This window comes from Lobosporangium transversale, assembly GCF_002105155.1.
Source record: "Lobosporangium transversale strain NRRL 3116 chromosome Unknown BCR41scaffold_2, whole genome shotgun sequence".
Lineage (NCBI taxonomy): Eukaryota > Fungi > Mortierellomycota > Mortierellomycetes > Mortierellales > Mortierellaceae > Lobosporangium > Lobosporangium transversale.
Window position 1 is genome coordinate 1,435,581 of NW_019028980.1, and position 15,487 is coordinate 1,451,067.

At 42.5% G+C, this 15,487-nt stretch overlaps 4 protein-coding genes across 4 annotated transcripts; 3 read left to right on the top strand and 1 right to left on the bottom strand.

Annotated features, from left to right (window-relative positions):
• Positions 1-778: 778 nt before the first annotated feature.
• On the bottom strand, positions 779-2,580 carry BCR41DRAFT_345379 (Phox homologous domain-containing protein). The gene is made up of 5 exons (XM_022022700.1): positions 2,426-2,580; positions 2,213-2,298; positions 1,606-1,649; positions 1,028-1,224; positions 779-906 (listed from the first exon to the last, which is right to left on the bottom strand). Exons 1-5 carry the CDS (start codon positions 2,476-2,478, stop codon positions 813-815), a joined length of 474 nt encoding a protein of 157 aa, XP_021886155.1. The 5' UTR covers positions 2,479-2,580; the 3' UTR covers positions 779-812.
• A 104-nt stretch (positions 2,581-2,684) lies between these two features.
• BCR41DRAFT_345381 (N2,N2-dimethylguanosine tRNA methyltransferase-domain-containing protein) lies at positions 2,685-5,235 on the top strand. The gene is made up of 6 exons (XM_022022701.1): positions 2,685-3,432; positions 3,538-3,653; positions 3,756-3,819; positions 3,923-4,280; positions 4,383-4,912; positions 5,030-5,235. The coding sequence occupies exons 1-6, from the start codon at positions 2,714-2,716 to the stop codon at positions 5,127-5,129; spliced, it is 1,887 nt and encodes a 628-aa protein (XP_021886156.1). The 5' UTR covers positions 2,685-2,713; the 3' UTR covers positions 5,130-5,235.
• A 1,187-nt stretch (positions 5,236-6,422) lies between these two features.
• On the top strand, positions 6,423-11,988 carry BCR41DRAFT_317056 (ABC transporter). The gene is made up of 5 exons (XM_022021263.1): positions 6,423-7,270; positions 7,438-7,487; positions 7,582-9,804; positions 9,944-10,721; positions 10,850-11,988. Exons 1-5 carry the CDS (start codon positions 6,794-6,796, stop codon positions 11,849-11,851), a joined length of 4,530 nt encoding a protein of 1,509 aa, XP_021886157.1. The 5' UTR covers positions 6,423-6,793; the 3' UTR covers positions 11,852-11,988.
• Positions 11,989-13,487: 1,499 nt separating this feature from the next.
• On the top strand, positions 13,488-15,487 carry BCR41DRAFT_74568 (Alpha/Beta hydrolase protein). Its single transcript, XM_022031008.1, has 2 exons — positions 13,488-13,995; positions 14,206-15,487. The coding sequence occupies exons 1-2, from the start codon at positions 13,922-13,924 to the stop codon at positions 15,317-15,319; spliced, it is 1,188 nt and encodes a 395-aa protein (XP_021886158.1). The 5' UTR covers positions 13,488-13,921; the 3' UTR covers positions 15,320-15,487.

The window sequence follows — 15,487 nt, forward strand, 5'->3', positions numbered from 1 at the left end:
GTGATTTTCATCGGATACTATTTAGGCAGATTGCGCGATGTGCCTACACTATGGCTCGACTAAGCAAAAGAGTATTGATTTCTTTTTTTTTTTTTTTTTTTTTTTGTGCAACAAAGAAAAAAAAAAAAATGGACATTGGCTAACGATATTTTTTAGAAAGCTGGGATATCTCTTTACCCCCAGTTACTGTAAATTGTTTAACGGAGCTGGACAATTAGACATCTGTCGTGTGCATTTGGCTGCTCCGCTCAGAGATCAAATATTTTTTATTTTTCTTTTCCCGCCTGTTTCAAAAGATGACAAACACTTGAATCCATTGAGTGGTCTCATTGTTGTTTGTGTTAGTCCTTCGATCTGTAGATCCTGCTCCTTTTTTGAAATGCCATTAAGTAAATAAATGCAGAGGGAAATGGGTTTTAGCATCCGTGCATCAAAATAACTTTCCCTCGTCTTCGTCTTTGCAACAATAAAAATGTCTTGCTCTTAGGTACTGTTACAAACATCGGAATGGCTCACTAGAACCCTTTGCGCAATCATCGTCCACTAGCAATGCTTTTTTTTTTTTTTTTTTTTTTTTTTTAATTATTTGCCTTTTTAAGCACAGAGAAGCGACAGAAGCCTGTTTGTCAGGTGCAGCCCATCCATGAAAAGTTGGATAGTATACAAGTAGATTCGATGAGGGAAGTGCTGAACCAGTTTATCAGGACGTTGAATTTGTCCTGAAGTTCGCAGCTCCAAGTGATGAAAGAAAGTACAAAAAAAAAAAAAAAAAAAAAAAAAGGGCTAAAGGATGACAATCCTATCTGAAGAGTTTAATAATGATAATAATCCTTGCTAAAGCTTGGATCTTGAATAAAGGCTGCAAGCACCTTGCTTCCTGTTTGCAAAAGAGGGTGACCAGCAACACTATAACCAGCACACCAATAAGAGAAAATTGCAAAGTATTGATAACAGGTTTAGTTTATATTTGAACAACCTGGTGTTAGAAGCATGTGTATGACCCATATGCCATTTCAATTGTACTTACATCTGCAAAAATCGCTCCAGGCCCTCGCGACGTTGCTCAATGACTTCATCTGTGAAGCGATTAGTAAAAACTTTTCCAGGCAATGGAGGAATATTAACTCTGGAAGACTCGCGCTCTAACACATCCCGGAACCATTCAAAGTCAGAATAACGGCGGCGGACTGATGAGTTCTTCAACTTGAAAGCTGGAATGTTTGTCTATATGGGTAGTTTTAATAATAATCATAAAAAAATTAGTCGATAGCTTTCTGACAGTGTCGCGTGCGTGCAATAAATCGACTATCTATCCCCTTAACTATGCTCTTTTTCACCTGTTTTCATTCCGATTACGGAACGAGTTGCACAAAGAGCATTAAAAGAACAACAATTGGAACCATAGGTTGAAAAAGACGAAGGTGGTGTGTGCGCATGAACATGTGCACTTGAACTTTATGGCATATTTTCAAAAGAGGATAGAAGAAAGAAAGAAAGAAAGAAAGAAAGAAAGAAAGAAAGAAAAAAAAAAAAAAAAAAAAAAAAGAAGGGATATAGAACACAGAAACAGACCGCGGTAGGTCATGCGGCACAAAAAAAACTTACACGGCAGACAATTTCGTAGTCAGTAAACATCTTGCGGGCAACACCTTATAAAATAGGAGAGATGCAAATCGAGCATCATTCGGTTAGTCAGTGCTCAAAAAAAAAAAAAAAAAAAAAAGGAGGCCCATCCGGGTCAGCCAACATCGAATATTTGTGCAAAGCGAGATATCAACCAGAGATATCAACCACCATCCCTGCTGTTGTTTTCTTTCCTCATCAAGGCAGCGTCAAAGCGATGACAATCCGAGATGGAAAAGATGTCATCTTCCCTTTTTAACAGCTTTAGTAGATCTCTTTTTCAACGTCTACAGTTTTCTGGAAGCTTCCGGTTCCAGCCATGCTTTCCCAGCCTTCAAGGTCTTGTCTGACAAGAAACATCCCACGATTTCGTGATTGAAATCAATTGAGACATAATAGCTTCCTTCCCAATAACAGAAACAAGCTCAATGTCACAAGGGAAAAAGGAAGCAGAAAGGAGGGGAAATAAAAGATAGATGATGCAGTAATCTATGTTCTGTCGGAAGCAGTCGGTAGGTGATTGATTATGTTCTGACTGAGATGGGTTGCTTCGTCCTATGCTGAATTATGTCGATTGTTATCCCCTTACCGTGGTTTTGAGGATTCCTGACTTCAATCTCCAAAAAATTTTCGGGTTCACCATAAATATCATCCAAAGTCTGGGGTTTGGATTGCCTATTAAGAAAAGCGATGGGAATTAGCTGCTTAGCAACACAAGTTTTCCATAACGCAAAGCGAGGCCCTGTCGCTCTTTTTTTTTTTTTTTTCTTGGACAGCGAGCAAGTCATGAATAGTTGCTTACAGACGAGAGTGCTCGTCAAAGGCACGGTGGTGTGCAGTGCTGGGAGAGTTCATAGTTGATATATATGCTGTGGTTGAATCGATGGAAGTTGGGACGAGTAGAATGGAATGGAAAAGAAGGAAGTACAAAGAACAAAAAGAAAAGAGGGATTACAGTATCAGAGTCGACTGACAGACAAACTGAACTTTCCTCACAAGGTCAAAGGATTGCTCAAAGCCACCGCCCACATTTTAGCTTATTCTTTTTTTTCTTGAAAAAAATTTACCACAAACTGATCAGCTTTATTACATGAGCTTTGGTTCCTTGACATCAAGATCCTCATTTCCCTTTTGGATTATTAGTGTCACGAAAAAGACTGGTTTCCCGCTACCACAATTGTTTGGGAAGCTATCTGTAAAAGCAGCCCAACTATCTCGAGTATCACTTACGCCCGCTCAACGACACTCACGAGGATTCTCCGTCCGCACCGCCACCTCTGGATTTTACGCCACTGTGCCTCTAACAAAGCATCACGGTATGGCCGACATGGATTCAGCACCAGCACCAGCTGGTTTTACAAAGGTCACTGAGGGCAAAGCTACTATCCTCTTCCCAGATACCAATGAGGTTTTTTATAATCCTATCCAGCAATTCAACAGAGACATCTCGATCGCTGCTATCCGGACATGGGATGAGATTTTTCAGGAGGAGCGGGCGGCTAAACGTGCAGAGAAACAGGCTCGCAAGGAGGCTGCAGCAGCAAAGAGAGCACAGGAAGGATTGGAGCCATTGCCAGAAAGAGAATTCCCTCAAGGAGCTGTTGATCCAACAGCACCCCGTGGGATTACCATTTTGGAGGCATTGTCTGCATCAGGACTGAGGTCAATCCGATATGCCAAAGAGATTCCTAATGTTAAGCATATCCTGACAAACGACCTTGAGGCAGATGCGGTTGCTTCTATTAAACGCAATGCTGAGTTTAACGGGATTAGCTCGGACCTACTAGAACCTCACCAAGGAGATGCCATGTAAGCTCAAGGCATTGGAGCTGGATCGTTTTGATATTGCTAAAAAGACGAGTCGGGATCGACAGTTGCTCATAACTGGCTTTTTTCAATGCGGACAAACCATAGCGATGTTCTCTATCAGCACCGCGATCCTCTCAAGCGCTACGATGTAATTGATCTGGATCCATATGGAACTGCATCACCATTCATTGACGGCGCTGTTCAAGCTGTTTCTGATGGAGGTAAAATATTAGCATCACAATTGACACCAATTGATGGCAACAGATGGTTGGATATGCGCTAGGATACTCATAAAACATTAACTATTGGCTATTACACTCCAGGCTTGCTCTGCGTTACCTGCACAGATTTAGGAGTTCTCGCTGGAAGCAATTACACGGAGACATGGTATGTCACAATACTCCACCATACTGCAATAAAGATAACATAGGTCGCTATTACAGACTAAAACATGGATAATCCTAATCCGTGTTGATATTCTCCTTCACAGTTATGCCAAGTACGGGGGACATCCAGTTAAAGCCGAGTTTTGTCATGAAGTTGCTCTTCGCCTAGTACTTAATACTCTTTCAGCTTCGGCTGCACGCTATAAGAGGCATATCGTGCCTATGGTATCGTTGAGCATCGACTATTACCTCCGTGTTTTCGTCCGTGTCTACTCTTCAGCTGCAGAGGTCAAGATGACGGCAAGCAAGACTTGTCTAGCATATGTTTGTTCAGGATGCCAGTCCAGCTATACACAATCCCTTGGTAAAGTATCGGAGAACGCAAAGGGGAATAAGAAGTTTGGTGTCAATACAGGGCCACCCGTAAATCAAACTTGTGAGCATTGTGGCTCTAGGTTCCATGTGAGTTTTCTGCTATGACTAAGCTGATAATTATCTATGAAGATGGTTAACACGATGGTCCAAGTCACTAAACAACCTAATATAACTCTTGCTCACTTGCAGGTTGCAGGTCCAATGTGGGGTAAAGAACTTCATTCGGTGGCGTTCATAGAGCGTATGTTAAACCATGTCAAGGGTGCCACTGCTCTTTATCAAACACAACCTCGTATTTTGGGCATGCTAACTGTTTGTAAAGAAGAGATTGAGACACCATTTTATTACACTGCCAATGGACTCTCAGGAACAATCCATTGTACCAGCATCCCTCTTCTCAATGTTGTATCAGCTTTGCTTCACGATGGATACAGAGTCTCAGGATCCCATGCAGCGCAAGGCTCTATCAAGACAGATGCACCGTCCTCTGCAGTATGGGATGTTATGCGCTCTTGGGTAAAGCTGAATCCAGTGAAGAATATTAAGCCAGATTCACCAGCAGGCAGGATCTTAGCGGTAGAGCCTAAGAAGATTGCTAATTTTGAGATGCATCCAGATGCTCGATCAGAATCGAGAAAGGCCAATCTTGTACGATACCAGATGAATCCAACCAAGAACTGGGGGCCGCAAGCAAGAGCTGGAAGTAACAAGCGCAAGGCGTAAGGATGATGGATCTACAGACTGTTGCTTTAGCTCTAAAAGAAATAATGATAGACCAGGGTGCATATACTGATCAATACCTATTGTTTACTTGTTTTTTTCTGCTTGTTTTTTAGGCAAGATAACGAATCTGAGCTTGTAGAAAAGAGCGTCAAGTTGGAGAATAATTCTACTGATGATGCTAAGATAACGGCAGAAGAAAAGGATATTGCATAGTTTTAATACCTTGAGTTTACAAACATCACTAAAGCCTATCTTTTTTAAGTTATTTATGGATAAGGTAGAGAGAACCTCATAAGCTCACTATTATATTGAATCTGCCACGCGAGCCTTGATTTAATGGTCCCGCTTAGTGCTCATGAGAACAAATATGCGAAAATCGATATTGATTGGTTACATTCAGACATGTGTCTGCTATGCATTTTTATGTTGTATTGAAGGTTTTTCCGGTTTTTTTTTTAAAAAAATGTCATTGATACGCATTCATATCCACATAGTTTGCGCACGAATTAGACTGTGGGAAGGGAAAAAAGCAGATTTTGCAATAATCATCATTTCACTAACACGAGCGAGATGACATTCCATCGACAAAAGATTATTGGATTTTTTGGTGCAGGTTGCAGCCCTTAGATGAAATGTACTGTGTCATGTCATCGACATTAGGTCTTTCATCCTCTTTCTTTCCCTCCACACATTAGCATATTATCAATGGCATTTAAGCTTTTTTTTTTTTTTGTGATCAATAGCGATATGATTCCGCGCTCTCTCTTTCTCTCTCTCTCTCTCTTTATATTGTGCTCAGATGCATGCAGATCATTGGCTTTCGAAGCCAGCAAAATTATATCAACAGGACTGAATGATTCTCCCACCTAGCAGTTTAAATGATGCGATCACTTGTTAATGGCACATTGAAACTAGGTGCAACTTTATTGCTTGCTTTAATAGTTTTTTCTCACCCCAATCCTTCATTTCTCACTTCAGTGTCTATGGATGAGTAAGAAGCAGTTGGGTGAGAATATTGAACAGGTTTGCGCAGTCAAAAAAATAGGGAGTGGGATGAATGCATGGTTTGTTGATTTCCTCCACAACAATGGGTAAACTTGTGTGGACGTACATCGTACAAGAGGGACAGAGTGTTGCCAAGAATGGGCAAGGATGGGCGATAATAAGGGTAAATTCAAGATTGACATATACAAAGATGGTCGCAACGTGCTGCGCCAAGGAGTGAAAGAAGCATCGAGGGAGTGAAAAACTAGTCTTAGGATAATGTAACAATGTCGCAGAAAAAAAAAAAGAAGTAAATCATTCCTGTTAAATTTTAACCATATTCAGTCGTTAAATCGTAATTCAATGGCATGACAAATCAAGGTTTTACCCAAACCCAGATGAACAGAAAAGAGAAGAGAAAATGCAATCCAAAAGGAGTAAAAAAGAACAGCACTTGAGGTACAAAAGAACAACTTATTCCAGAGGACCACGGTTTCTCTTTCCCACTCCTTTGCTTTCTTTGTTCTTTTCTCTTTTTTTCCTTCAGCTCATCCTTTGCCCACGTACCTTCTTCTGCAGCAAGGGATTCATATCAATGCAATACCATTAGCCCAACAAGTCATTCCTTGCTCTTTTGTGTGCAAATTTACTTTGACTTCACATAATTCCCCCCTCTCTATATTTCTTTATTCACTGCTGTGCCAAAAACTGGAGAGCTGTTTCTTCATCAGAGTCCCACATTGCCATTTGTTCATTCATTCCATCTGATCCTTTTATTTCTTTTTTTTAATATTATTATTTTATTTTAACCCTTTAACAACTGTTAATATTATTATCATTCTACAGAATTAATTGCCTAATATTTTTCGCGCGTTCACGCTTACATCACAACTATGAAACTATTTAAAAGAGAAAAGAAGATTCCCCCATTACCAGAGCCGGGTACTTCGCCCGGCGTCTGTCCTGAGTTCACGGCTTCCATCTTCTCGCGCTTGACCTTTACCTGGGTCCAGCCAGTGATGTCTACCGGATCAAGACGTCCTCTAGAAAAAGAAGATCTTTGGGAGATGACCGAAAGACGGCGCGCTAGCTACATTTCCACCCGCTTCCGTGAGTGCTGGGGCCAAGAGCTGGCAAAGGGTAAAGGAAGTACCCTGGCCTTGAAAAACAATGGCGTGGACACATTCAATTCTGACCTTCAGAACGAAAAAGATGTGAATGATACGACTATAGGCAAAAAAAGCAAAAAGAACAAGGATAAGGATAAGGAGAAAACATATCGGCCCAAGCTGTGGAAAGCCCTCAACCAAACATTTTTTTGGCAATTCTGGTCCGCGGGTTTCCTCAAAGTCATCGGTGATTCTCTCCAGGTATATTGGGGTCCCAAGTTTTTTTTTTTTTTTTTTTTTTTTTTGCCTTCCTCTGCCGAGTATAAATTGAGCCTGATCACTTCATTTGTCCCATGCAATGTAATGAATTTATCCGAGAATATACTAAAACGCCTTTTTAACTTCCTGCAACCGAAAATTGAATTAAGGTCTTTCAACCATTGGTTACCAAGGCTATCATTGACTTTGTGCAGGATAGGTAATTTACAGCCCTGTACAGCATCAAAGGCATTTGCATCCCTAAACTCCAGGCTTCTAACTCATTCTTTCCCCCCCCCTAAATTTCATTGTAGTGTTGTAGATCGCGCTAATGGCCAGTCACCTCCTCCATTGTGGCATGGCATTTTGATGGCCATCGCTCTTTTTGTAATGGGTATCGCCGCTACTATTTCTCTTCATCAGTTCTGGCAACGTTCCACCACTACCGGTGTTGGTGTTCGCACCTCTTTAATCACCACCATCTATCACAAGGGACTTGTTCTAAGTTCCAAGGCCAAGCAAGACTTTTCAACCGGAAAGATCACCAATCTCATGTCGACAGATACAACGCGTCTTGACCTCCTTACTGGCTTTTTTCACATTCTTTGGACTGCTCCTCTCATGATCACCCTCATCTTGATTCTGCTCCTTGTCAACCTGGGGCCTACAGCTCTTGTGGGCTTCGTCTTCTTGGTTATGTTCGGTCCTATCCAGGCTAAAATTGTTCAGTCGCTTTCAGTCATTCGTCGCAAAACATCCTTGATCACCGACACCCGTGTCAAATTGACACAGGAAGTACTACAAGGGATGCGCGTAATCAAATTCTATGGATGGGAAGAGGCATTCCTAGGGAAACTTGAGGAGCTTCGTACTAAGGAACTCAAATATGTCCGCACCCTCTTGATATCTCGTTCCGGCATTGCGGCCGTAAACTTGACCGTTCCTGTACTGGCTGCCACATTGACATTTGTTGCCTACTCACTTGCCGGCAACGACCTAACCCCCGCTATCGTCTTCTCATCTCTGTCGCTATTCAACATCATGAGAATGCCTTTGATGATTTTCCCTCAGGTTTTGTCTTCCATGGTTGATGCATTGGTTTCAATTCGTCGTATTGAAGATATGCTTCTGGCAGAAGAGCTGGAAGATCTCCCTCCTGTCAACGCCAACTCGGAATTCGCTATTAATGTCACGGAGGGCGCTTTCCAATGGGACACTACACTCAAGCCTCTGACCATGGAAGAGTTGCAGCAGCGTGAAAAAGAGGAGCGCAAGCGTGTGCTCAATAAAAAGGAACAAAAGAAGGAGCAAAAGAAGGAACTCAAGGCCAAGGAGCGTGCGGAGAAGAAGGCGATCAAGAAATTGGCCAAGGCCCATAACATTTCAGTACTCGAAGCCGAGAAACTATATAGAGACAGTCAACAGGAAAAATCCGTGTCAGAACGCTCAAGCGAAACCAACTTGGCTCAGGAAAAGATGCTCTCCAGACTACAGGAGAGGGATCCCTCACCTGATACAGAGTCTATTTTGACAAGTTCACCAGAGGATAGCGAAGCTCATCAAAGTTCGGTTCAGTCAGATGACAAGGCCGCATTCTCGCTCAAAGACATTGATCTTAAGATTCCACGTGGTCAACTGGTTGCTATCGTGGGAGCAGTCGGAAGCGGCAAATCGTCGTTGTTGAATGCCTTGGTCGGAGAGATGAGGAAAATAAGTGGCTCAATGGAGTACGGTGGTTCGATTGGGTACTGTCCTCAGACAGCCTGGATTCAAAATGCAACTGTCAAGGATAATATCCTATTTGGTCTCCCTTTGGATGAGGAAAGATATCAACGTGTGATCAAAGACTGTGCACTGGAACGTGATATCCAAATTTTACCAGACGGCGATCAGACGGAGATTGGAGAGCGAGGAATCAATCTCTCTGGAGGTCAGAAACAACGTGTTAATATCGCACGTGCCGTGTACTTTGATGCCGATATCGTGTTGTTGGATGATCCGTTGTCCGCTGTTGATGCACACGTTGGCAAATACCTCTTCAAGAACTGCATCATGGGCGCACTACAGGACAAGACTCGTGTCTTAGTCACACATCAGCTTCATGTATTGCCTCAAGTTGACTATGTGATCTGTATGAAGGATGGAGAGATTGTCGAACGTGGAACATTCCAAGAGCTAATGGCCAATCAAGGTGAATTCTCTTCATTGATGAAGGCTCACGGCGGTATTGAGGATATTGATAAGGATTTGGAAGAGGTCAACGACGATAATAGCGTCGATTCAACGATCGCTGGAGTCAGCAAAGCTACGGAGAGCAGTAACAACAACGAAAAGAAAGATGTCAAGGAGAAAGAAGAGTCTGGTAAAGCATCTACAGGCCCCGGCGGCAAGCGCAAGGGGCTGATGTCGCAAGAAGAACGTTCCACAGGGTCTGTTGATGGCAAGATCTATAAGGCCTACATTAGCGCAGCTGGTGGCATTTATCTACTTCCTCTTATTTTGCTTTTACTCACACTGACCCAAGTTACTAAAGTTGGGTATGTGTTTTGCTGTCCTTTTGGACCGCACCTTAAGATCTGGTTCTTAAAGGCGCGTATGATTTAATAGAACAAAAGAAACATTGATGACTAACGAACGCATCCTTGTCATTCCACTTTTGTAACAATCTTATTTTAGAAACGATCTCTGGTTGAGCTGGTGGACAGCAGATCAATTCAACCAAACGCAAAAATTTTACATGGGTCTCTATGCTGCCTGGGGTATCGCTCAGGGTATTTTCCAGTTCATCAATGGTTTCTATTTCTCTTTGGCTGGAGCTCGCGCAGCCAAAGTTTTGCATCACAAGGCCCTCAAGAACATCTTCCGTGCCCCTACATCATTCTTTGATACCACGCCTTTAGGGCGCATCATCAATCGGTTCTCAAAAGACGTGGATGCTTGTGATAACTTGCTCAGCGACAGTTACAGAATGTTCCTAGGAACTGCCTCAATGGTTCTCTCGACCTTTATTTTGATCTCAGCCTTCTTCCCATACTTCCTCATCCCTTTAGTACCTATGTTAGTGTTCTATTATTATGCTGCGATCTATTATCGATCCTCATCTCGGGAGCTCAAGCGTCTAGATTCGATCCTACGTTCATCGCTCTATGCTCATTTTTCAGAAACATTGAGTGGATTAGCTACGATTCGCGCTTATCGTGTGCAAAACCGCTTCGTTGAACAAAATGCATACTATATTGATGTGGAGAATCGGCCTTATTTCATGAGCTACTCGATCCAACGCTGGTTGGGTGTGCGCTTGGAGACGATTGCTAACATCTTGGTCTTATGTACATCGCTATTGGGCGTCTGTGGCCGATTTGATATTGCGCCTGCCACCATCGGTCTAGTACTTAGTTATTCCATGAGCGTTACTGGAACTTTTAACTGGTGTGTGCGCCAGTATGCTGAAGTGGTAAGTTCCTTTTGGTTTTGATTTTAGCCAAGAAGAAGAAACAATGGGGGGTTTTTTTGGAATGATCAGATAGAGATACAGGGGAATAACATGCTTCTTCTGTTTTATCTGTACCTTTCGAACTCTAGGAAAATAACATGAACGCAGTAGAGCGCCTGCATCACTATGCTGAGGAGCTCACTGTTGAGGCTCCTACGATCATCCCTGACAACCGTCCTGATGATTCTTGGCCTAGCAACGGTGCGATCTCGATTCGCAATCTTGAGATGCGCTACCGCCCTGGATTGCCCTCAGTCCTTCATGATCTCTCGCTTGATATCAAGGGCGGTGAGAAGATTGGTGTGGTTGGCCGTACTGGTGCCGGAAAAAGCTCGATTATGATGGCTCTCTTCCGTTTGGTGGAACCAAGCAAGGGTACGATGATGATTGACAATGTCGATATCACCAAAATCGGATTGTTTGATCTCCGCACACGGCTGGCAATTATTCCTCAAGATCCTGTATTGTTTAGCGGCACGATCCGTTCTAATTTGGATCCATTCGAGAAGCGAACTGATCAAGAGCTCTGGGAGGTGCTTGAGCGCTCGGATCTCAAGAGTTATGTGGCATCGTTGGAGGGAGGATTGGATTCTCAAGTGAGCGAATTCGGTGAGAACTTGAGTGTGGGTCAACGACAGCTGCTGTGCCTGGCTAGAGCCATGCTGACACATGCTCGAGTGATTATCATGGATGAGGCGACAGCCTCAGTTGATGTGGCAACTGATGTGATGTTGCAGAAGGCGATCCGTGTGGACTTTGCCAACTCCACTGTATTAACAATTGCACACCGATTGAACACTGTGATTGATTATTCGCGCGTGTTGGTGTTGGATCATGGAGAGATTAAGGAGTTTGATACACCTGCTAATCTGCTAAGTCGACCTGATTCAGTCTTCTCGAGTATGGTGGATGAGACTGGACCGATCAATGCGGCTTTGCTTCGGTCGTTGGCTGCTGCTGCTGCTGCGGGCACGACATTAAATGTAGAGGAGGTCTTGGGAGCCAACAACAATAACACTCCTACTGGGGACAAGGAAGAAGTGGTGTTGACAGACGATAAAGCGGAGGTTGTTGGTGGGTACAAAGTGTAGTTTCTATTATAATTATCATTATTATTATTCTCTTTTACAAGCATCCCTTTAATTATGTCTACTGCATCCATATCACATTGACATCAAGAGGCATTATCATTTCACTTAATTAAATGTCCCTTAAAAATAAAATAAAGACTTCTTCTCATCCACATGGGATTTATCCAGGTTGAAAAATAGCATCCCACAACTCGAAACCATTCCTGAACAGACGATTCCTTTCAGTCAATTCAAGGCAACGAGAAAGGGAAGATGTTTTGAAACATCACAAAATATCCTCTCGGATGATTTGGTGTCGCACGCTCCATGTGAGAGTTGGGCCTCCTGTCTATACTCAACCCCAACAGGAGGTTTACAAGTCCTTTTTCCTGGATTCCTTGGACTGAACAATCGTTACGCCCAAAGAATACCTGTTCTTTTACGGCTCCCTCGGTAAATTTGATAAGAGATCGCGTTTAATTGGTCAATCACATGACTTACTTTACCAGGCGTGGGAGCAAGGGGTTTTTAGTTTTTACTTCCATCGCATCCTAATCTTATCCTCTTCTCTTCTGTCTTTCTACAAATCCATGTAATCATTATTCATATGGCTTATCTTTCTCATATCCTCCCTTTATCTAAGCAAGCGTTACTCTATTTCTTTCCATTTCTCTCATAATACCTAATACAACACACACTCATCGACTCACAAAACACACTTTTTTTTTTTTTTTTTTTTTTTCTCTCCATTTCCCTCAGCAAGAAAACTCTCATTTTTACAGAATAAATTGAAAGACCATGTCAACAACCTACTCGCGTAGGCAGCGCATGTGGCTCGCCTTTATTGCTTCATTCTTCTTGCCTCTTTGGATCGCACTCACTTGTAAGTTTATGTACTATTCAATTCTCTCTCTCTCTCACCTTACTGGATTCGATTCAGAAACCAGGCCTCTCTGCAATAACTCCAAACCCCGCTATTAACCTTGAATCTATTGACTTTAATATAATCATAGGCGTTGTCTATGTGTTTGCATGGCTCATTTATCTTCGCTATGGCAAGTATCCTTGTGAAATTGATGAAGCACACTCTCCAACACACGCTTATCCTTCTCTCCCTGTCAATCGAAAAGAAAAGAAAAGAAAAAAAAAAGCTTTTTTTTGTTTTTTGTTTTTTGTTTTCTCCACTTCTCAGTCACTCCAACAGAGCCTCTTGAACTCTTGATTATGGCTCTCAACTCAGAAGCCAAATCAACCCCTTCATTTATCTTCACAACAACAAACAAACAACAAAAACAGTAGCACATCGGCCCAACGTGATTTTGGGGTTGTGTTGTATATTGCTTGCGATAAAAGATTTGAGACATTCGCTTATGTGGTGTTCAATTATCTATTACCACTCGCCAATGTTGGGAATTGGCTGGAATTAGTCATAAGACTGGCAACTAAACCGAACTGACGAGGCACTCACCTATAAGTGGATGATAGTTGATAGTCTAGCTGAAGTTGGCATCCTCCCCGAATGACATTTCTTTTTGCGTCATTCTCAGCCTTCATTAGCTCGTTACAAATGGAAGCATCAAATAAGAATATAGACTAATCGATATCATCACTTTATTTTCTACTCTTGGTTACATTATCACCTCCGGCTCGGCTGTTTTTCTTTCGCTTTAACAGCTCAGACAGGTAAGCATTCTAACTGTGTGTTACACACACTGACATATGAATTGGACTGGACGTATTCATGCGAAAGCACTAGGATTCTGCGCAAGAACCCTCCCCTGTTCTATGTTTGAATCCTCATGTCTGTAGTTTATTTTTCTACTGCTCTCAATGTCTGGATGCATTGACACGAGGGAAATGTTTAATCATGCAAACATCGAATTGCCAGCCTACATGCTACACGAAGTTGACATTAGTTCTTTTCCCTCTTTCCTGCATTTTCATGCATGCCCTGTGCTTGTGTGCTCTGTGCTTGTGTGCTCTGTGCTATGATCATTAGATGCACCACAATCCTACCCATATTTGCCCTATCATCCAATTCGTGTGTACAAGGTCGTCAGCACATATGCTGGACTTCAGTTCAACAAGCTTATGCGTCTTGTGCCATTGTTTGGCCATTTTGCCCGTTTCCAACTTACCAATAGCAAGAAGACTGACATCCTCAAGTAAGTATTTGCGCCATCATCAGCTCTTTGATTTCCACAACGCATCATTAAGCACGTTCCACCTTTTTCCATTCAGTTCGTCATACACAAAATTCACGTGGTTTTGAGAGCTTGGTCCTCTTCCCCCCCCCTTTTTTTCCCCCTTTCTCTCTATCCCCACGTTTCTCTCTAAACTAACTGTTAATTGTCCCTCTTTTATTCAATTGATAGGAATATCCATTATGGACGTGCAGACAATCGCCTAGATGTCTACATTGGAAGTCCTTCTGCGACTTCGACATCATTAATAGACCATACAGACGATGATGCTAACTCTGATCACACGGTTGAGTCAAATGGAAGTCCAGTGTTAATTTATGTTTATGGCGGAGCATGGGATTCGGGCCACAAGAGTATGTTGATGCCCATGGCACAGAATTTGGCCAATCAAGGTTACATTGTCGTGGTCCCTGATTATACACGCTACCCACAAGCAAAGATTGAAGATATGGTTCGAGACATTCAGGATGCAGTTGTGTGGACCACCAAAAATGCAACTCGATATGGAGGCGACCCAAGCAATATTTATTTGATGGGCTCTGGCTCTGGAGCTCATGTTTCCTCCTTGGCAATCATACATGACGCTATCGAACAACTTGGAGGAATTCCTGCGCCAGACGTTGAAGGCGATACAACACCTTTGGTCAAGATCCCTTCGTGGCCTAAAGATGAACCAACAGAGGAAAAGGGGTCTCAGAATTACAAGGAGCGTGTTCGTGGACTAATTTTGTTTTCAGGCGTTTTCGACATTACCTATTACTATGTCTATCTACACAAGCGCGGCATCGAAGAGGTTTCAGCTATGCCACGTGTCATGCATCGATCTGCGAACAACTACTTGGCTTGCTCACCGTCCTGGATCCTTGCCACGGCTATGTCGACTTTGGAAAGACCAGAGCTGTTGGAACAGGTGTTGCCAAAGTCTATTTTGCTAATCCATGGTGAGAAGGATGGGCTGATTCCTGCATTTTCATCTTCGACATTGTTTAACCTACTCTGCCATGCCGATATCGCCAACACCAAGTATAAGATCTATACTGGACAAGGTCATTTGGACCCTGCGATTGACCTTATTTTGCCCTCAAATCCTATTACGGCATCATTACTGAGTGACATTGAAGATGTTGTCCGTCACAACTCTGCCACGGCCTCGAATGCCGCAGAGTTTTCGAGTACAGGATCCAGTACCCCGAATGGAGGGGAAGAGGATGATGATCTACTTCTCAAGCAACAACAGGAGCAGTACTCGCGAGACTTTACAGAGAGTCTAGCTGTGCTTTCTTAAGAGATTTTTTGAATACACATTTAAGATCTTCTTTAGCTGCTCAACTTTTTTCTCTTTTTGATGTTCTCATAAAATTCTATCCGCAAGCAATGTAAATATATAAACAAATGAAATATATCCCCCACTCTCTTTCTCTTAAACAATAAAAATAAAATAAGCATTCTCTAC

Bases quoted from the DNA above. Each gene is read 5' to 3' on its own strand.
- BCR41DRAFT_345381 (XM_022022701.1), top strand. From the start codon at position 2,714: ATGAGCTTTGGTTCCTTGACATCAAGATCCTCATTTCCCTTTTGGATT. The intron at 3,654-3,755 runs GTAAAATATTAG...ATTACACTCCAG, and splicing joins TCAAGCTGTTTCTGATGGAG to GCTTGCTCTGCGTTACCTGC. The intron at 4,281-4,382 runs GTGAGTTTTCTG...GCTCACTTGCAG, and splicing joins ATTGTGGCTCTAGGTTCCAT to GTTGCAGGTCCAATGTGGGG.
- BCR41DRAFT_317056 (XM_022021263.1), top strand. From the start codon at position 6,794: ATGAAACTATTTAAAAGAGAAAAGAAGATTCCCCCATTACCAGAGCCG. The intron at 7,488-7,581 runs GTAATTTACAGC...ATTTCATTGTAG, and splicing joins ATTGACTTTGTGCAGGATAG to TGTTGTAGATCGCGCTAATG. The intron at 9,805-9,943 runs GTATGTGTTTTG...ATCTTATTTTAG, and splicing joins ACCCAAGTTACTAAAGTTGG to AAACGATCTCTGGTTGAGCT.
- BCR41DRAFT_74568 (XM_022031008.1), top strand. From the start codon at position 13,922: ATGCGTCTTGTGCCATTGTTTGGCCATTTTGCCCGTTTCCAACTTACC. The intron at 13,996-14,205 runs GTAAGTATTTGC...TTCAATTGATAG, and splicing joins AAGAAGACTGACATCCTCAA to GAATATCCATTATGGACGTG.
- BCR41DRAFT_345379 (XM_022022700.1), bottom strand. From the start codon at position 2,478: ATGAACTCTCCCAGCACTGCACACCACCGTGCCTTTGACGAGCACTCT. The intron at 2,299-2,425 runs GTAAGCAACTAT...TTTTCTTAATAG, and splicing joins TTTGACGAGCACTCTCGTCT to GCAATCCAAACCCCAGACTT. The intron at 1,650-2,212 runs GTAAGGGGATAA...CTATTTTATAAG, and splicing joins CAGGAATCCTCAAAACCACG to GTGTTGCCCGCAAGATGTTT.